This window comes from Rhinoraja longicauda, chromosome 3 (assembly GCF_053455715.1).
Source record: "Rhinoraja longicauda isolate Sanriku21f chromosome 3, sRhiLon1.1, whole genome shotgun sequence".
NCBI lineage: Eukaryota > Metazoa > Chordata > Chondrichthyes > Rajiformes > Arhynchobatidae > Rhinoraja > Rhinoraja longicauda.
Genome location: NC_135955.1, coordinates 98997100 through 99015658, shown reverse-complemented (window position 1 = coordinate 99015658; position 18559 = coordinate 98997100). Strand labels below are relative to the sequence as shown.

At 40.2% G+C, this 18559-nt stretch overlaps 1 protein-coding gene across 1 annotated transcript in view; it reads left to right on the top strand.

Annotated features, from left to right (window-relative positions):
• Nucleotides 1-18559, top strand: part of tent2 (terminal nucleotidyltransferase 2) — a 57279-nt gene that overhangs the window by 27288 nt on the left and 11432 nt on the right. Inside the window, 7 exon segments of the mRNA XM_078396739.1 lie at nucleotides 888-979; nucleotides 1086-1149; nucleotides 1689-1755; nucleotides 3750-3826; nucleotides 6552-6680; nucleotides 8941-8984; nucleotides 10749-10885. Of these exon segments, the coding sequence (XP_078252865.1) occupies nucleotides 888-979; nucleotides 1086-1149; nucleotides 1689-1755; nucleotides 3750-3826; nucleotides 6552-6680; nucleotides 8941-8984; nucleotides 10749-10885 (610 nt within the window).

Genomic DNA, 18559 nt, shown 5'->3' with positions numbered 1-18559 from the left:
CCTCCACTTTTTTAGCTGAATGTTATGAAAGGTTGGGTTATGTTACAGTGCTACTTCTGTAGCAACTGTAATTTTAAGAAGGGATATCTTTCATTTGGTGAATTAGTGAAGAACATCTGGCAGCATCATTCATGTTGTCCTAATAAATTTGGTGGAGTCCTCGGAGGGGCCGTACACGGACAGCTGGGACTAGTGTAGATCAGGGCATATTGGTAGGCATGGGCAAGTTGGGCAGAAGGGCCTGTTTCCACACTGTATGACTCTATTTAAATTAAGATGTGCTATAAAACAAAGTAAAGGCTGCATCAAAACATATAAGCAATAAAACAAGGTATAAGGTCAAAGACTAAAGAGCATAACTTTAGGGTGAGCGTCAACGTTTAAAGGAATGGTGCAGAGCACGTTTTTGTTTTGGAGATATGAACAATGGAAAGATATGAATCATGTGCAGGTAGGCAAGATTAGTTTATCTTGGTATCATGTCCAGCACAGACGTTCCTGTACTGTGCAGTTCTATGTTCTAACTGTTCTGGTGTAAGGTCACCTACCCAGATGTTTAAGCGGGTTTCATTCCAGTGTTCTGCCTGACCTGCTGAACAATTTTTCTGCCACTACAGTGTTTTGGTCTTGTATTATGTTCTATGTTTTTAATTGCTAGTATAAACTGCTGATGTCCATAACTAGGTTATATATGTTTTAATATTGATTATATCATCTTTTGACAGTTATTATGAATGACTATTGTTCTTTACCTTTTTAACTTAATGGGAATTGCTGCAAATGGAAAGCAAAGAAAGACTGAAATATACGTCAAACTGAAAAATAATGTGTGCAGGCCTTTCTTCATATAAGCTTTGCCAGTTATATCTCTCCATTCCTCACCTTAGAGACAAGATTGTACTTGGTTGGTTCATCACTGAATGGCTTTGGTACTCGATACAGTGATGCAGATCTGTGCCTCGTGTTGAAGGAAATGCCGGTATGTTTGTTCAATGTTTTGGTATTAGCCAGACAATTTTTCTTTAGCAGATTGATGCCACAATGCCACTTGCCATATTGAAAGGCTGTTTTTTGTATTCTTGTAGATGAACCAAAGGAGTGAAGCATGTCGCGTACTCGGTTTAATCCTACAACTTTTCTATAGACTCTGTAAGTCACTTTATTGAAGATGTTACTCTCTTATTGTTGTAAAGTACAGAACATTACAACCTCATTAACCGTTTTTTTAAAGCTGTTTACCAAAATGGATTGCTTGGGCTGAATGACCTGTTTCAGTGTTATGATTTCAAGTAATATTAATCTTACTGAATCATTTTGCTTTGTACTAGTATTGTGTTTACTTCTGCGGCATTTCACAAGGGCATACAATATGAAATTGCATAGTAATTTAATTGCATTGTCATTGTCTTAATCTTAGTTAATGATGGCAGGAACATGATAAAGGGCAATCGATGTTATGTGCTTAGTTGTATGGAGGTTAAAATTGACATACCCTTGCTTGGTCCAAAACCACCAATGTCTGGGTCAAGCAATAGCCACCTCCTTCCCCTTTATTTTGCATCAATTACCAAAGAATTTGGTGAATGAAGTGCTTAACCTGAAAAGAAACGTGAAATCAATATTTGGAAAGTAAAACCAGACAGTAATTTTAAATATTCTCAACTTTCATCCAATCTTTTTTCTTCCAGCTTACATCGACAGACCTCAACTGATCCGAGCAAAAGTGCCAATAGTAAAATTCAGGGATAAAGTCAGGTGGGTGATTTGAGTGATTTTTTTTTAACATAGAACATAGAACATAGTACAGCACAGCGCACATATGGGTCTTTGGCCCATACGTTTTGTGACTAACATGACTCGAAGTTCAATTGATCTCATCTTGCAATGCTGCTTATAGGTAAGAATTGTAAACATAGCAAAAGAGGAAAGATTAAATAGGAACCAAAGGGGCAACTTTTTCACGCAGGGTGGTTGGTACAAGGGACGAGCTGCCTGAGGAAGTAGTTCAGGCAGATGCAATAGCAAAATTTAAAAGACATTTGGATGGGTTCATGGATAAATTTACAGGGATGTGAGCCAAACGCAGATAAATGAAACTAGCCTAGATAGTTAGGCTTTGTGGTCAGCCTTTGAGTTGGGCTGAAGGGCCTGTGAATATGCCATATTACTCAACAATAGAAAATAGGTGCAGGAGTAGGCCATTCGGACCTTTAAACCAGCACCGCCATTCAATATGATTATGGCTGATTATCCAAAACCAGTACCCCGCTCCTGCTTTTTCCCCATATCCTTTGATTTTGTTAGCCCTAAGAACTATATCTAACTCTTTCTTGAAAACATATAGCTTTTACTCTTAATTAGTAATCACTATCTAATAATCTATGTACTACTTTTGATCACTGGAACCGGATGTAGATTTATACTTTGCATAACATTATAACAAAGATGTTGCATTGGTCTAAGACTGTTTATAGGAAAGAATCTTAATTATAAACCTAGTATGGGTTAAAGCATAATATTTAAAATCCGCGGCTTTCAATATCAGCATTAAACCTCGTGGCTCTAACTCTTCCCTATACCAAGATTCCTTACTCCTTTCAAAGTTTTCTGAAAATACACACAAACTGTTGTATTTAAAACTCAACCATCAAGTGAATAGTTAAATACAACGGCCAAGGTCACCAATGAAGTCATTGCATAGCATGAACCAGCTACTCGGGTATGAGCCTGTTGCAGAAGAATTCGGGGAACAGTGGACGCCATATGTAAAAGAAAAGCATTATAAAGTTTGTAAAGGAAAATCTTGAATGACCTGTTCTGGGTTGGGTGGGAGTGATGGGCTAGTTCATGAAGGGGGGGGGGGGGAGGAGGTCAGAGTCACATTGGGTATTTGGATCAGAGAACCAGGAACAATGTTGGGAGTTTGTGAATCAAAGAAGGGACTGGGGAGTAAGATTGGAGACAATCCAGGAGTGAGGTTTGGTTTGGTTTATTGTCACGTGAAAGCCTTTTTTGTTGCGTGCTATTCAGTCATCAGAAAGACTATACATGATTCCAATCAAGCCGTCCACAGTAGGGATTAGTGCTAAGACATGGGATTGGGGTGAAATCATTTGGGGGTGGCAGGGGAAGGGAGAACGGGTGATGCAGGCTGACAAAGCCGTGCTGTGTGGGTGGTCTCCCGAAGGAAAGGATGATGTAAAACACACCTACTCACTTATCCACCGATCCACAGACTGTGACCTGCACAGGAAACAGTGTTAGTATATCATTGTTGTTCAGAGTGTTCCCAGTGATAGTTGCTCCTCAGAAAGGTATGACTGAAATACCCGAGTAACGATATAAAGAAGGGGTGCATGGGAATTACTTTATTTCATGAGTTACTGAGTGGTTATTTACATCAGTGCAAACATGATTCACTTCTGGACTGCCTGATAAAATTTTCACATTTGTGATTTGACCTGGAAATTATTAATGATTTTTTTAATGATTTGTGCTAAAGGGAAAAGTACCAGGCCAACCTCTTCTCTTTGCTGGCAACTTGTATTTAAACGTATTTAAACAGGTCTTTATGAAAAGTTAATGGTGGACCTTTTTAAAAAAAAAAAGCTACAGCTTTGGACTTGCTGTATAGTTCTATATTGAATTTGATTTGTCAGATTTAAAGCTGTGAATTCCAATTCTTGGAAATCTCCTGATTGTGGCATTTTTCAATATTAAAACTAATTTGTTTTTATTTTAATTTTTAGTGGTGTGGAATTTGACTTGAATGTAAACAATGTTGTAGGAATAAGAAATACTTTCCTGCTGAGGAGCTATGCATCTAGTAAGTACTTTACCTGTTTGTATATATATGTCATGTTATTGCCTTGCCATCTGGGCAACAAACATTCCTTCATTTATATTGTGTGCCATAAAACGCCCTTAAATCTTGTGTGTCCAACCAAATTTGCAGCTAAGGTATTGCTCTTTCCTATATTCATAGTGTCAACTGAATTCAAGGACTAAAATTAGTTGTTACTAGGTTTTTATGTGTGAACGTATCCTGAATCTTGGGTCTGAATCCTGCAGCAATAATCATTACTTGGTTTTGCAGTGATATTTTCTTCTTAAAAAAAATTAGGCCAAGTATTCTTGTATCAGAGCCTCAGTAGTTCCCTTTTGGAAGATGATAAAAAAAATAGAGAGCTTGTCACATTCTGTTATTGCTAAAAAATTTAAATGCCAACTGACAATTGTATCGGCTTGTTAATGTTTCAAAGTTAAAGTAGCTCCTGTCACTGATTGACGGGTTAATATGATCACCTCCAATCAAACGTTGGGTTGTCCTAGGTTTTTTGGGTGTGTGCGTGTGCGTTCCTTTAAAAAGTTTTTCAATTGAAGACTTTTTCACATGAGCGATCTTGGACAGATAGCTGTTGGGTTTATTTGACCGATTCCACCTCAAATGTTATTAGTCAGACATCAAACTAGATGCTTCAGGAAATTATTGGAAAGATGAATGAAATGTCCCTGGAGTGTTTCAACCACCATAGAACTTTTTTTTACAAAAGTTAACTGGACATTAAAAAAAGCTCTCAAATAAAAATGCAGTGGTTACATTTAATATCCACGAAAAGAAAATAAAGAATAAAATAATTTGTGGTAGCTGCTCATAAACGAGCAGAGCTTTATAATTAATGTATAAACATTTGGGCTGGAGAGTAAGGTGGGGCACACTTGTCAGCCAAACCACCCTTGTACATATTATGAAGTTTAAAGACACCAATCCTGTCTGTTCTTCCTGTATAGCAACATTCATCAGAGCTAATGGGACGTTAAACAACATAATTAAGTTTAAACAATTGTGATTTAAACACTAGGAGCTACATAATGTGATATATTCAGTCACGGAGGAGGTTAATTTAGGACTTTTAAAAAAACCTTAAATGCACAAACACAATGCATTTTACACTATTGATCACATTCTTACAACTTGTACAAATTTGGAAGCTATGTTCCATGCCTTGGAAGAGTTCCTGTGCCACTCTCCATTAAAATCGACAAAATTCAGATTGGTGATTCCTGTATTCTTTCATAAAATGATCGCAATATTGAAGGTAAGTATTAGAGATGATTCTAGAGTTTGCCACAGGAAATCGACCCAAGTTCACTAATTTCTCTAAATTTGCAAAAATGTATTGAGAATTCTTTAGTCGTCACCTTTTTTATTACATCGATATCTTGCAAGGTCACAATGACAATGCTTGTATTTTAAAGTAAAGTTGAGTATAAAAACTAACCGTTTATCTTTGAGGACTTGATTTCATGAATGGAATCTCTCATGGAGTAGAGCTCCATAATTTACATCCTTTCTTTACCTGAGTGCATATTTAAAATATTAAATGAAAGACAATAGATTCAATGTGATCATGGCTGATCATTCTCAATCAGTACCCCGTTCCTGCCTTCTCCCCGTACCCCCTGACGCCGCTATCCTTAAGAGCTCTATCTAGCTCTTTGCATGGTTGCATGCTTGGCACTCAGCAAGCACTTAATGATTTTTGTGCAGATTTGCATGTTACTTTTGAATTGACGTACCATGGACCTGATCTGGACAGAATGGTCTAAATTATTTTCGCCTGTGCTGTAGACTTTCACGCTGTCATGTTTCTTCAAAACTGCATGTTTTTTTTAGTACTACTGCCCACCAGAGGTCAGTGTTGATTTCTTGAACAGACTTAGAGTTAGAGCTGTAGGGGCTAGTGGAATCAAGGGATAGGGAAGAAAGCAGGCACGGGTTATTGATAGGGAATGATCAGCCATGATCACAATGAATGGCGGTGCTGGCTCGAAGGGCCGAATGGCCTCCTCCTGCATCTATTTTCTATGTTTCTATGACTTTAGTGGTAGAGGAATGTAGTTGCTTTAACATAGAAAAGTACAGCACAGGAACAGGCCCTTCAACCAACAATGTCTGTGCCGAACATAACGCCAAGATCATCTCATCTGCCAGCACATGATGCATCCTTCATTCCCGCCACATCCATTTTACCAATCTACGTTAGTAGTTTTCCTTTCTTCAGAAACTAAAAATGAAACCATCTAATATTAACATCTTTTTTTAAAAATCTACGTAGATTCTCCTTTTGCATATGGATGAAATCTTTTGTAAAATCAACAGCAAGAATGTCCCTAAAAGTGAGAACCACCAGAAAGGTTCGATTTGCTGCTGATGCACTTTTGTTTGGATGAACATTAACATAAAATATAATTTCTTTTTAACTACCCTTTTATTTCCCTCTAATTGGTTGAAAACGTAATCAAATGAATTTATAATTTTTCTATTCATCAGAAATCCATTGTTATGGTTAGTCAAAAACCAACAATAGTAGAAGCTAATCAAATGAAGTTTTAACTCCTCATTCAGCAATTTTTTTCATTCTTTCTGGATTAAGAGAAAGGGCCATTTATAAAAACTCTACAAATGCAGAATTTAAAAAAAAGTTGTTTTAAAATACCATTATTCTTGCAAGTTTTCTTAAATTATAATATACTTTCTTTTTATTCAGCTGAGAGTCGTGTTCGTCCTCTTGCGCTGGTTGTGAAAAAATGGGCACATTACCATGGAATAAATGATGCTAGTCGTGGCACGTTGAATAGTTACTCCTTAGTACTGATGGTTTTGCACTATCTACAAAGTAAGTCTGTCTCTACGGTGTTTATTTAACATTATAATCCTTTTACAATTCATAAATCTCTGCATTTGGGGATTTTGTCTTATCTTCATTGGCCAGTCCTAGTTGGCATTAATTGACAATAATATTTTGTTTGAAGCTTCATCAGAAAGGACTTCTTCAGTTTCCTTGGCAACATAATAGCCTTTCATTGCGCTTCGCCATCTGCTTTGTGGGACAGTGCTAATATTTTCAGTTTTCAAAAAAAAAACTTCTTTACTAAGCACCTTGAGATAGTCGGTGGATGGAAGTAGAGTTCACTGACATGCTCAAGTACAGTAAGGTACAGACACAGCAAAATTCTTGCTTGTAGCAGCAGCATCACAGGCGCAGAGACACCGGCAAACACAAAAAAACAAATTGTACACAAAATATACGTAAACTTTAGCTAAGGCAGTGAAAAGAAAAAAACTGCAATAAACAAGACGTTAGTGCAAATCAAATGGGGAAAAATAATCAAGATCATGCCAGTGCAAGAGGTGTTCTGTGCTGAGATCAAATTTGGGTTGTGTGAGTTGGTTCAAGAAACTAATTGTTGTAGAAAAGTAGCTGTTCCTCGACCTGGTGGTGTGGGACTTCAGGCTTCTGCACCTCTGCCCGATGGTAGTAACAAGAGGAGGGCATGGCCTAGTTGTTGTTGTGGCACAATTTAAACAGTGTTCGCTCTCGCGCTCTCCTGTCCACTCTCTCAACACCCATAATTCGACCAACTACTGTGGTGTCTGGCAAATTTGTAGATGACGTTGGAACAGTTAAACATAGAAACATAGAAAATAGGTGCAGGAGTAGACCATTCGGCCCTTCGAGCCTGCACCGCCATTCAATATGATCATGGCTGATCATCCAACTCAGTATCCCGTACCTGCCTTCTCTCCATACCCCCTGATCCCTTTAGCACAAAGGCCACATCTAACTCCCTCTTAAATATAGCCAATGAACTGGCCTCAACTACCTTCTGTGGCAGAGAATTCCACAGATTCACCAGAAAGGTATGGGTATGGGCCAATGCAGGCAAATGGGATTAACCCCGAATGTTAACCTGTTAAGCATAGGCTGGGTGGGCTGAAGAGCCTGTTACCATACTATATGGTTCAATCTGAAGAAGGGTCTCGACCCGAAACATCACCCATTCCTTCTCTCCTGAGATGCTGCCTGACCTGCTGAGTTACTAGCATTTTGTGAATAAATACCGTTGATTTGTACCAGCATCTGCAGTTATTTTCCTACATACTATATGGTTCTATGACTGATTCTGCAAATGAACTTTGAGAATGTATTACTCTTGATGTATTCCTTGAATCAGCCTGATGTGTCGAATTCTTGATTTTAATTGTACCTCAGTGTGATTTTCCGTAGTAATTTAACTCCCGGATTATTTGATCATTTCTTTCGTGGTCTGGAAATTGTAAGGAAGTTTGTACAGATAATAAAAATTATATTAATGCACTAAATATTGGTTATTGGAAATATGATGAAAGGTATGCACAAAACCTCAGCTGAAAACAGCATCTGGAATAAATTTATTGTCGATCTTGGCTCGATGGTAGCAATTTGACCTGAGTCACACGGCTCTGGAGTGAAGCCCACTGGAGAGATCTGAGCATTTAATTTGACTCTTCAGCAATATACTGAGGAAATGTTTTACTGTGGATATTCTGTCCTTTATATGAGCCTTCTGTCCCCTCGGATTTACTTTTTTTTTGGTGATTATCAGAAAATATTAAAAACGTGCCAATATTAACACCTGTTAGTAGAAAAATAATATTGTGAATACCGCAAGGTTTTGGTTTCTTAATCAGGACAGCTGCTTTTCTTTAGTTAACAAAATTCTTGGTTTGAAAGTCCATTCTGCCTCCTACTAGTGTAAATGTACATATTTAGTAAATTCATAGTCATTATATATTTTTATAAATCCCAGGGAGGCTACGAGAATGTTTTGCTGGTCATTATTCCAATACTGTCCGATCTGAACACCACTCTGTTTTCTGGCTATTTTGCGCAAAAGTTAGCTGCCAAAACTGACTTACTTTGAACAATAACAAATATCTCTATCTTTGCGCAAATGCCATTTATGAAAAATATATTCATACATAACCAATTAGTTTTTATATTTTCTGTGGTGATCTCAATATATTTTGCATGTTTTGGTGCTCTGCTATAATGAAATAATATTTTGGTTGTAACCTGGTTTTCCATTTTTGTTTATTTCTTGTTTGCTTTTAAGCTTTACCTGAACCTGTCATTCCGTCTCTCCAGAAGGAGCACCCAGTAAGTAGCATTCTTCTTTCTGATTAGGATGATATTTACACTCAAATCTTTGATCACTGTATATTGATCCAAAAGTCGTTTTATCTCCTATAATGCATAGTGATTCCGATATGCATGCTCACACAAATCATCAGTGCACTGGTACATTATCCAGAACATTTACTTTAATCTTCCCTCTAGAATTTGGGCCTTGACCATATTTGAGCCAAGACTATACGAGGGTCATGAGCTAGGTGATGGGGATTGAATCCAAATTGAGAGCAAGTCCCACTATTGCACAATAATAAAAATTATATTTAAAAGAAATATTATGACCCTCCATGACGATTTGAATGTGGTCTTTGATTAGGATAACAGAATATATGATTGTTTTGAGATGTATCCCATCGATTTTTATGTCTTGAACTATAATGGACATTTTATTTTTTTTAAATGCTATGCAAAAGTCAAAAGAAGGCATATCATTTTCCTGGTCCCCTGGATGTATAATAGCCTGAACTCTGCAAGGAGTAGGTTGATCAGGCAATAGCTGAGCTCCAGAAAAAATTATGAGTAACTACTAAATTATGAGTAACCAGAGTAACTACTTAAGATCTCTGCCCAGTATTGTTTATGTAAATACTTTCTCGTAGGGAATATCCAAGCAATAGCAACAAAAGCACCCGGTTGCTTTAGCAGTTTAAACGTCACCATCGCACTCCAGATCCAGACTGTCTGAAAATGAAACTGTCATGGGAGATAATTACTTAATTCAAGATTCCAGAAATGAACCTACAGCCTCGAGGCATAACTAAGTTAATTTACTATGCTCACTGTATAATGCAATTAAATTTAATTCAACACCCAGAGGAGAAAATGGGTTGAATATCACGTTAGCTTCAATTTCTTTATTTCAATGGGAGTAAAGGGTACTTGCTCGTTTTCTTTCTGCTTTGGTGTTCAGAAAAATAAAAAGTTGCAGCTGACTTAGAAAAATTAAAATGTATGCAGAAAGAAAACATTTTGCAGCAAGTGGACGTGGTAACGCTAACTTATAAGTTGTAACTTGTATAATGCTACTGTGTAATGTGTCACGGTGAAATCTTTACATTATGAATTCTTGCATCTGCATCTTTCTTGGTGGATAAATTATGTTTTTGAGTATAGAAGTTGGGAGGTCATGTTGCAGTTATATAAGACGTTGGTGAGGTCGCATTCAGAGTACTGTGTTCGGTTCTGCGCACCATGTTAAAGGAAAGATGTCAAGTTGGTGAAGATTTACGAGGATGTTGCCAGGATTTGAGGGTCTGAGCTATAGGGAGAGTAGAGCAGGCTGGGTCTCTATTCCTGGGAGCGCTGGAGGTCGAGGGGTTATCGTATAGAGGTGTCTAAAATCATGAGAGCAATAGATCGGGTAGATGCACAGAGTCTCTTGGCCAGAGTAGAGGAATTGAGAACCAGAGGACATACATTTAAGGTAAAGGGGAAAGAATAAAATCGTAATCCGAGGGGTTACTTTTCCTCACAAAGGGTGGTGGGTGTATGGAGCGAGCTGCCAGCGGAGGTAGTTGAGGCAGGGACTATCGCAACGTTGAAGAAACATTTAGACAGGTACATGGATAGGACAAGTTTGGAGGGATATGGACCAAATGCGCGCAGGTGGGACTGGTACAGATGGGACATGTTGGTCAGTATGGGCAAGTTGGGCCAAAGGACCTGTTTCCATGCTGTATGACTCTATGACCTTTTTAAAATGCATTGTTTTTTTTAATTCAATGTCTTTAGGAGTGCTTTGAGCCCACTATGCAGCTGCAACTTGTGCACAGAAGAGGAAGCAACATAAGCCCATACAGCTCACTAAATAACTCGAATCTGGGAGACCTGCTCGTGGGGTTTCTGAGATACTACGCTACAGAATTTGAGTAAGTAGTGTTTTTAAGGTAGCGTTATATCGGCCCCTATTATTTTCCAAGGAAACTAATGTTACTGAAATTAGTCATCATTTTTTATTTCTCCCAACATTCTCATGCTATTTCCTCAGTAACATTCTTTCTGTTACTTTGCTGTAACTATGTCAAGTCCTCTAGACTAGACAATTCTCAAATTCCCTGGTCAGCCTCCTCACTCCACACCTTGTGAGCTTCTATCCTTTCTGATTAATATCATGTTCATAAGTTCGAGGAGCAGAATTAGGCCATTTGGCCCATCATCTACTCCGCCATTCAATCATGACTGATCTATCATTCCCTCTCAACCTCATTCTCCCCATAATCCCTGTCAGCCTTGCTAATCAAGAATCTGTCCTTGTCCACCTTAACAATAGCCATTGACGGTCTGTCTGGCAAGGAATTCCATAGATACCCCATTCTCTAACTAAAGAAATTCCTCCTCATCTCCTTTCTAAAGGCATGTCCTTTTATTCTGAGGTATGGCCTCTGGTCCTAGACTCTCCCACTAGTAGAAACATCCTGACCACATTCACTCGGTCCAGGCCTTTCACGATTTGGTAAGTTTCAATGAGGTCCCTCCTCATCCTTCTAAACTCCAGCAAGTTTTTTCTGCTTTGGTGCCTTCAAAAGCCTGTGTAGTGCGGAGATTCTCTGTAAGGGGGGAAAAAAACAGTTCTGCTTGGAGGATCATAACTGGGGGGCAAATTCTGTGCTTCAGATTTTCTTGGGGTCCTGCCCCTTCCACCTAGGTCCCAACCTGAAATGTAACCCATCCATGTTCTCCAGAGATGCTGTTGCAAGGAACTACTTCAGACTTCAGACACTGAGGTCTGAAGAAAGGTCCCGATCCGTCCCGGCCTGGTCCTGATCACCTATCCATGTTCTCCAGAGATGCTGCCTGACTCACTGAGTTATTCCAGCACTTTGTATCTTTATCCGTAAACCAACATCTGCCGTTCCTTGTATCTAAAGGGAAATTGATACTCTCTGGAAATGGAGCAGTGCTCAAAGTAATGTGATCGTTTTATAAGATTGATAGGGCCACTTCCATACTTTCCATTGTGTCTTTTACAACAGCTTTCTCATTGTAAATTTCTTTGGAATTTTAATCTCTTCCAAAGATCGATATTCTTTGGAATGTAGATGAATGAACGGTGATGTCTTTGAAACGTGGCAGGGCAGATGTCGAGATGTATTCATTTGTAGTATTTCAATGAGGAGATTTAGTTCAGTTTAGTTTATTATTATCACGGGTACCGAGGTACAGTGAAAAGCTTTTTGTTGCAAGCTATCCAGTCAGCAAAAAGACTATACATTATTACAATCAAGCCATCCACGGTGTACAGATAGAATATGAAGTTCATATTTAGTGTAAGGAGTGCTGCTATTGAAATATAGATTTAAAAGAATGGAGTGATTGTAATGTATGATAGTGGATCCACCTCTGGAGCCAGTACGCAAAGAATCTATCTGTATACTATGGATGCCTTGATTGTAATAATGTAGAGTCTTTTTCACCCAGAGAGTTTGTGAATTTGTGGAATTCTCTGCCACAGAGGGCAGTGGAGGCCAAATCACTGGATGAATTTAAGAGAGAGTTAGGTAGAGCTCTGGGGGCTAGTGGAATCAATGGATATGGGGAGAAGGCAGGCACGGGTTACTGATTGTGGATGATCAGCCATGATCACAATGAATGGCGGTGCTGGCTCGAAGGGCCAAATGGCCTCCTCCTGCACCTATTTTCTATGTTTCTATGCCTGGCGTTGGGGCCATCTAGTTATAGTTGTCAAATTAGTGGTGATCATTCAAAACTGAGGTCTGTAGGAACCTCTTGCCAGAAGTGGTAAGTCTCTGGAATAGTCCTGCCTGGGCGTGTGGTTGTGGAGACTAGATCACTGAAGATATTTAAAGTGGAAGTAGATACATTTTTGAAAGATTGAGAATTGAAGGCTATCTCACAAAAGAGGAGCTGAGGCCTGGGACAGGTCAGCCTTAATCGTATTGAATGGAGGAGACGTTTAAGGGGGAGAGGGGCCTGGTCGTACTTTATGTTTTTATAAGCTCACTGATATAGAGCTTGGTTCATAATTAACTTGATGGTAAATTATATTCTTTAATTTGTAATTGGCATCTCGTGAATGTGGTTGTGAGACTGAAAGGCGAAAACAACATCATGAAGAATTGCTAGTTTCAACTAGCTTCCCAACAAGTACGGAAAGATGAACATTGAATGTCGGACAAGACGCTGCGTGAGCCCCTAGAGCATGTTCTGTCTGTTATATCATGGCTGGCCTGCACCTCAGCTACATTTACCCATCTTTGCAAGTTATGCATGGATCCATGTCTAACAGTAATCTTGTCAATGACAATGAAATTTTGTAAATCCATATCATAACGATAATAGTATTATGTTTCATGAAATGTTTATTATCACTGCTATTAGGCCACCATACAGCAGGTACAAGGTGATGAATTTCTGTGGTCAGACAAATTTGATAATGATGCTCCACAATCTCTGTCGAATTACTGAGGTCAGAAAAGGGCCATCATAATGGTTGATGCTGCTCAGTGTAAGCACATGATGAAGATCATTGTTTTTGTCTTACTAGATGGATGGGATCTACACTATGATTTGGGAGTAGCTCAGTGGCCATTGGGAGGGGAGAGTTGAGGAGGTGCCAGGCAATTTAAGGTTTGTCACTGTTCTTGAAGGTGGTTATAATTGTGATGTCTGAGATCTAATTTTAGTTTCATTTAGTTTATTGTCACGTGGTACCGAGGTGCAGTGAGAAGCTTTTGTTGCGGGCTAACCAGTCAGCGGAAAGACAATACAGGATTACAATCGCGCCATTCACAGTGTACAGATACATGATATGGGAATAACGTTTACTGCAAGAATAAACCAGTAAAGTCTGATCAAAGACAGTTTGAGGGTCTCTAATGAGGTGGGTCATAGTTCAGGACTGCTCTCTGGTTATGGGAGGATAATTCAGTTGCCTGATTACAGCTGGGAAGAAACTGTCGCTGAATCTGGAGGTGTGTGTTTTCACACTTCTATACCTTTTGCCCGATGGGAGAGGGGAGAAGAGGGAGTAGCCAAGGTGCAAATGGTCCTTGATTATGTTGTTGGAATGGAGTCAATGGAAGGGAGGTTGGTTTGTTTGATGGTCTGGGCTGGGTCCACGATCTTCTGGCATGTCCTCGCTCTTCCCAGTTTTGAGAGACGGGGATGTAAATTTGTGACTCGTTTTTCACTCAAGTTTTAGCTTCGGCAAGGTTACCATCTGCTCCTGGAGCAGAGTTCTTTTGCAAATGCCATGTGACCTGTGTGACTTGTTGGTTTGGGTTGATGCGAGTACAGGAAAGCTTGCTGCAGGATGGAGTCAAGGGCACGGTCATGGATGAGTTCTTTAAAGTGTTCCTTCCGGCTGGCATTGACTGCTTCTGTATCCTCGCCTCTTGATTTTCGGAAAGGCGGGCTGTTGGTTATTTGGTTCTCGGTGCTGAAGAATCTATGTTATAGCTGTCAGAGCACTGCTAGACCTGGCGCTATAAGCAGCAACTCTACTGATGGGCCACTGTGCCGCCCTTGCAGTGGTTGTTTCTATTGTCATTCTTGATTTTGGCCTAATTAATGGAGATAACAGTGGATTAGGATATGGTCAGTCTTTGGTTCCTATGGTGGTGCGAGTGACTGTAGATGTCCTTGCAATCCTTTGCTCAGATGTTGCATAATCAATTGGCGTTGGTGCTTGTATTGGCAAGTTTCAATGCAGTCTTGTGCTTGCCTGTCGATACAAACATACTGACTATGAATGTGCTCCAGGAAGAACTCTTTGCCATTCGTGCTTTTTGAAAGGACTGACACTGAAGCCATCCGGGAAGATAAGTTTTATTTCCCTCTGAGCCTGCTATTTTGTTCAAGGTGTAATAGAAGTCCTACTTGGCCACATTTACAGCTTCCAGCACATGTTCCGATGGCCATTGTGTGGCAGTTTTGTGCTGCAGTGAATCAAAAGATCATGAGACATTCACTTTCCCCATTAAATCACTGAAATCATTCTTGATAGCAGAGGCCTATCCTATTGAGATGTCTCTCCTATTCCGGTTTGCACTTCCAGAAGATTATCTACCTGCTTTGTTCCTTGAGTTGGCTGTTTTAACAGAGGAGGACAAAGGGGTTAATTAAGAGGGGGAAAATAGAGCACGAAAGAAAGCTTGCAGGGAATATAAAAACTGACTGGAAAAGCTTCTTTAGATATGTGAAGAGGAAAAGATTAGGGAAGACAAATGTAGGTCCCTTATAGTCAGAAACAGGTGGATTTATAAAGGGGAAACAAGGTAAATGGCAGACCAGTTAAACAAGTACTTTGTTTGTGTCTTCCTTAGTGAAGACAAAACCAATCTCCCGGAAAGACGAGGGGACCGAGGATCTAGTGGGAGGGAGGAACTGAAGGGAATCCACATTAGTCAGGAAATGGTGTTGGGTAAACTATTGGGACTGAAGGCAGATAAATCCCCAGTGCCTGATGGTCTGCATCCCAGAGTACTCGAGGAGATGGCCCTAGAAATCTTGGGTGCATTGATGATCATTTTCCAATGTTCTCTCGACTCCGGATCAGTTCCTGTGGACTGGAGGGTAGCCAATGTAACCCCACTTTTTAAGAAAGGAAGGAGAGAGAAAACGAGGAATTATAGACCAGTTAGCCTTACATCGGTAGTGGGGAAGATGCTTGAGTTGATTATTAAAGATGCAATAGCAGCGCATTTGGAAAGCAGTGGCAGGATAGGTCAAAGTCAGCATGGATTTATGATGGGGAAATCATGCTTGACTAATCTTCTGGAATTTTTTGAGGATGTAACAAGTGGATTGGATAAGGGAGAGCCAGTGGATGTGGTGTATCTGGATTTTCAAAAAGCCTTTGACAAGGTCCCACAAGAGATTGGTGTGCAAAATTAGAGCACATGGTATTGGGAGTAGGGTTTGACATGGATAGAGAACTGGTTGGCAGACAGGAAGCAAAGTGTAGGAATTAACAGGTCTTCAGAATGGCAGGCAGTAACTCATGGGGTGCCGCAAGGCTCGGTGCTGCGACCCCAGTTATTTACAATATATATTAACGATTTAGGTGAGGGAATTAAATGTGACATCTCCAAGTTTGCGGATGACACAAAGCTGGGTGGCATTGTGAGCTGTGAGGTGGATTCTATGAGGCTGCAGGGTGACTTGGATAGGTTGGGTGAGTGGGCAGATGCTTGGCAGATGCAGTATAATGTAGATAAATGTGAGGTTATTCACTTTGGTGGCAAGAACAGGAAGGCAGATTATTATCTGAACAGTGTTAGGTTAGGAAAAGGGGAGGTTCAACGAGACCTGGGTGTCCTTGTACATCAGTCAATGAAAGTAAGCATGCAGGTACAGCAGGCAGTGAAGAAAGCTAATGGCATGTTGGCCTTCATTGCAAGGGAATTTGAGTTTAGGAGCAAGGAGGTCCGACTGCAGTTGTACAGGGCTCTGGTGAGTCCACACCTGGAGTATTGTGTGCAGTTTTGGTATCCTAATTTGAGGGAGGACATTCTTGATATTGAGGGATTGCAGCATAGGTTCACCAGGTTAATTCCAAGGATGGCAGGTCTTACATATGAGGAAAGAATGGGTCGACTGGGCTTGTATTCACTGGAATTTAGAAGGATGAGAGGGGATCTTATAGAAACATATAAAATTCTTAAGGCATTGGACAGGCTAGATGCAGGAAAAATGTTCCCCATGTTGGGGGAGTCCAGAACCAGGGGTCACAGTTTAAGAATAAGTCGTAGGCCATTTAGGACTGAGATGACGAAAATCTTTTTCACCCAGAAAGCTGTGAATCTGTGGAATTTTCTGCCACGGAAGGCAGTGGAGGCCAATCCACTGGATGTATTCAAGAGATAGTTGGGGCTAACAGAATCAAGGGATAGGGGGGGGGAAAGGTAGGAACGTGGTACTGATTTTGGATGATCAGTCATGATCATATTGAATGTCAGCGGTGGCTCGAAGTAGCTGGATGGCCTACTCCTGCACCTATTTTCTACGTTTCCTGCCTATACTCTGTCAGAGCAGTGTTGTCAATGCCATGATAATTCCTGTACTGAGATAGCTGTGTGGTATTCAGGTCGATAGCTTTTGGGACTATCCAAAAGCATCCATATGAGCTGTGAGCTGCGAGAGAATGGCCACCCATGCAGAAACAAGCACAACAATACACAGTTGGGTTGAGCAGAACTGGATGCGCTGAGCACACTTGCTGGTCACTTACCAAGTCAGTGAGGCTGGCTGAAGGCCTCTCTCCCTGCGCCTGCTCTCCCTTCCTTCACAGATAGGCATGGGCAAGTCGGACTGTATGACTGACTAATTTCCTACCCCGTCCCTCTATTCTGTAATTCATTCAATATCAGAAATACAGTACACTCCTGTTATAGGTGGGTTGCTTTCCTAGAAACCTCCCTATCACGAGTTTCCGTAATGTAAACCTTGACAAAAATTGACACAATTTGTTGTTTATTTTGGATTTTGAGTTTATTTTGTACTTTATTTCTTACATAAATTCCATAAGGGTGAATTTTTATCTCAATTTTTTTGATAGAGTCAGGACAAATTCTGCGATCCTTTCCTAAACACTGTTACTGTTCATATCTAACTTTTGCAAAAACCTGGTTATTAATCATTCTCGGGAACGGAAACCTTTCATAACCCATGGAGTGCCTGTATCCAAAGCAATTCCACCATTTACTCGGCCAATCAAGAGCATAATGAAATCTTGTCTATTTACCTTGATAAATAAAGCTACAACAACAATCTTGGTTGTTTGGCCAACGTGATTGATACCCCATTCAACCACAGTATCCACCTTTGGCTGCAGACTGTATGATCTACTACATCCCACGCTGTCTTCACAGCACTCTTTGCAACCCCATGACCTTTATCAGCAAACGGCAATCACAGCAAACCATCACCAGCAGGTTCTTTCCAGGTCAATCACCATTCTCACTTGGAAATATTCATCTGACTTCTTTAAGCCCTGTTGAGTTGCAGTAAACGCGTATTTCAACTCAACATTATTCTGGAATTGCCTTCACTAAATGGGGTTGTTGTGGTTTAAGAAAGTGGCTCGGCATCGCAGTTTTTGGGTCACGTGCAGCGAGTGTTGACCTGACAGCAATATCCATGTACCATAAATGAATAAAGAAAAACTGTAATTGAGTTGTACTGCCAACTGGATTACGAAATTAAGAGCGTCGTTTTTAGCCGAAAATAAAAGCTGAATATCTTGGTGAGTGTTTTTGCTGCTTCAATTTTCTGGGTTCGTGTTTCAGAGAGTGAGTGAAGGCAGCAGGTGGGAGTTGACGCGCATCAATGTCGGAGGCATCAATGTCGGAGCCAGCAATGCAGGCTTTAATGTTCAGCTGTTATAACGTGGACAGTGTGTGTAAACGCTTGCCAGAGGGAGAAGTCGATCACTGGAGAAAGTTGCAGCTTGCATTACTTGCATACTGTTTGCCAGTGGGGATTAGTGATTTGATGAACCTTCAACCGAGTGCACAGTACACATTTTAAGTCAGTATTTGTCGCTAATACCTTCCTGGCATGATGGTACTGTTGCAGGATAT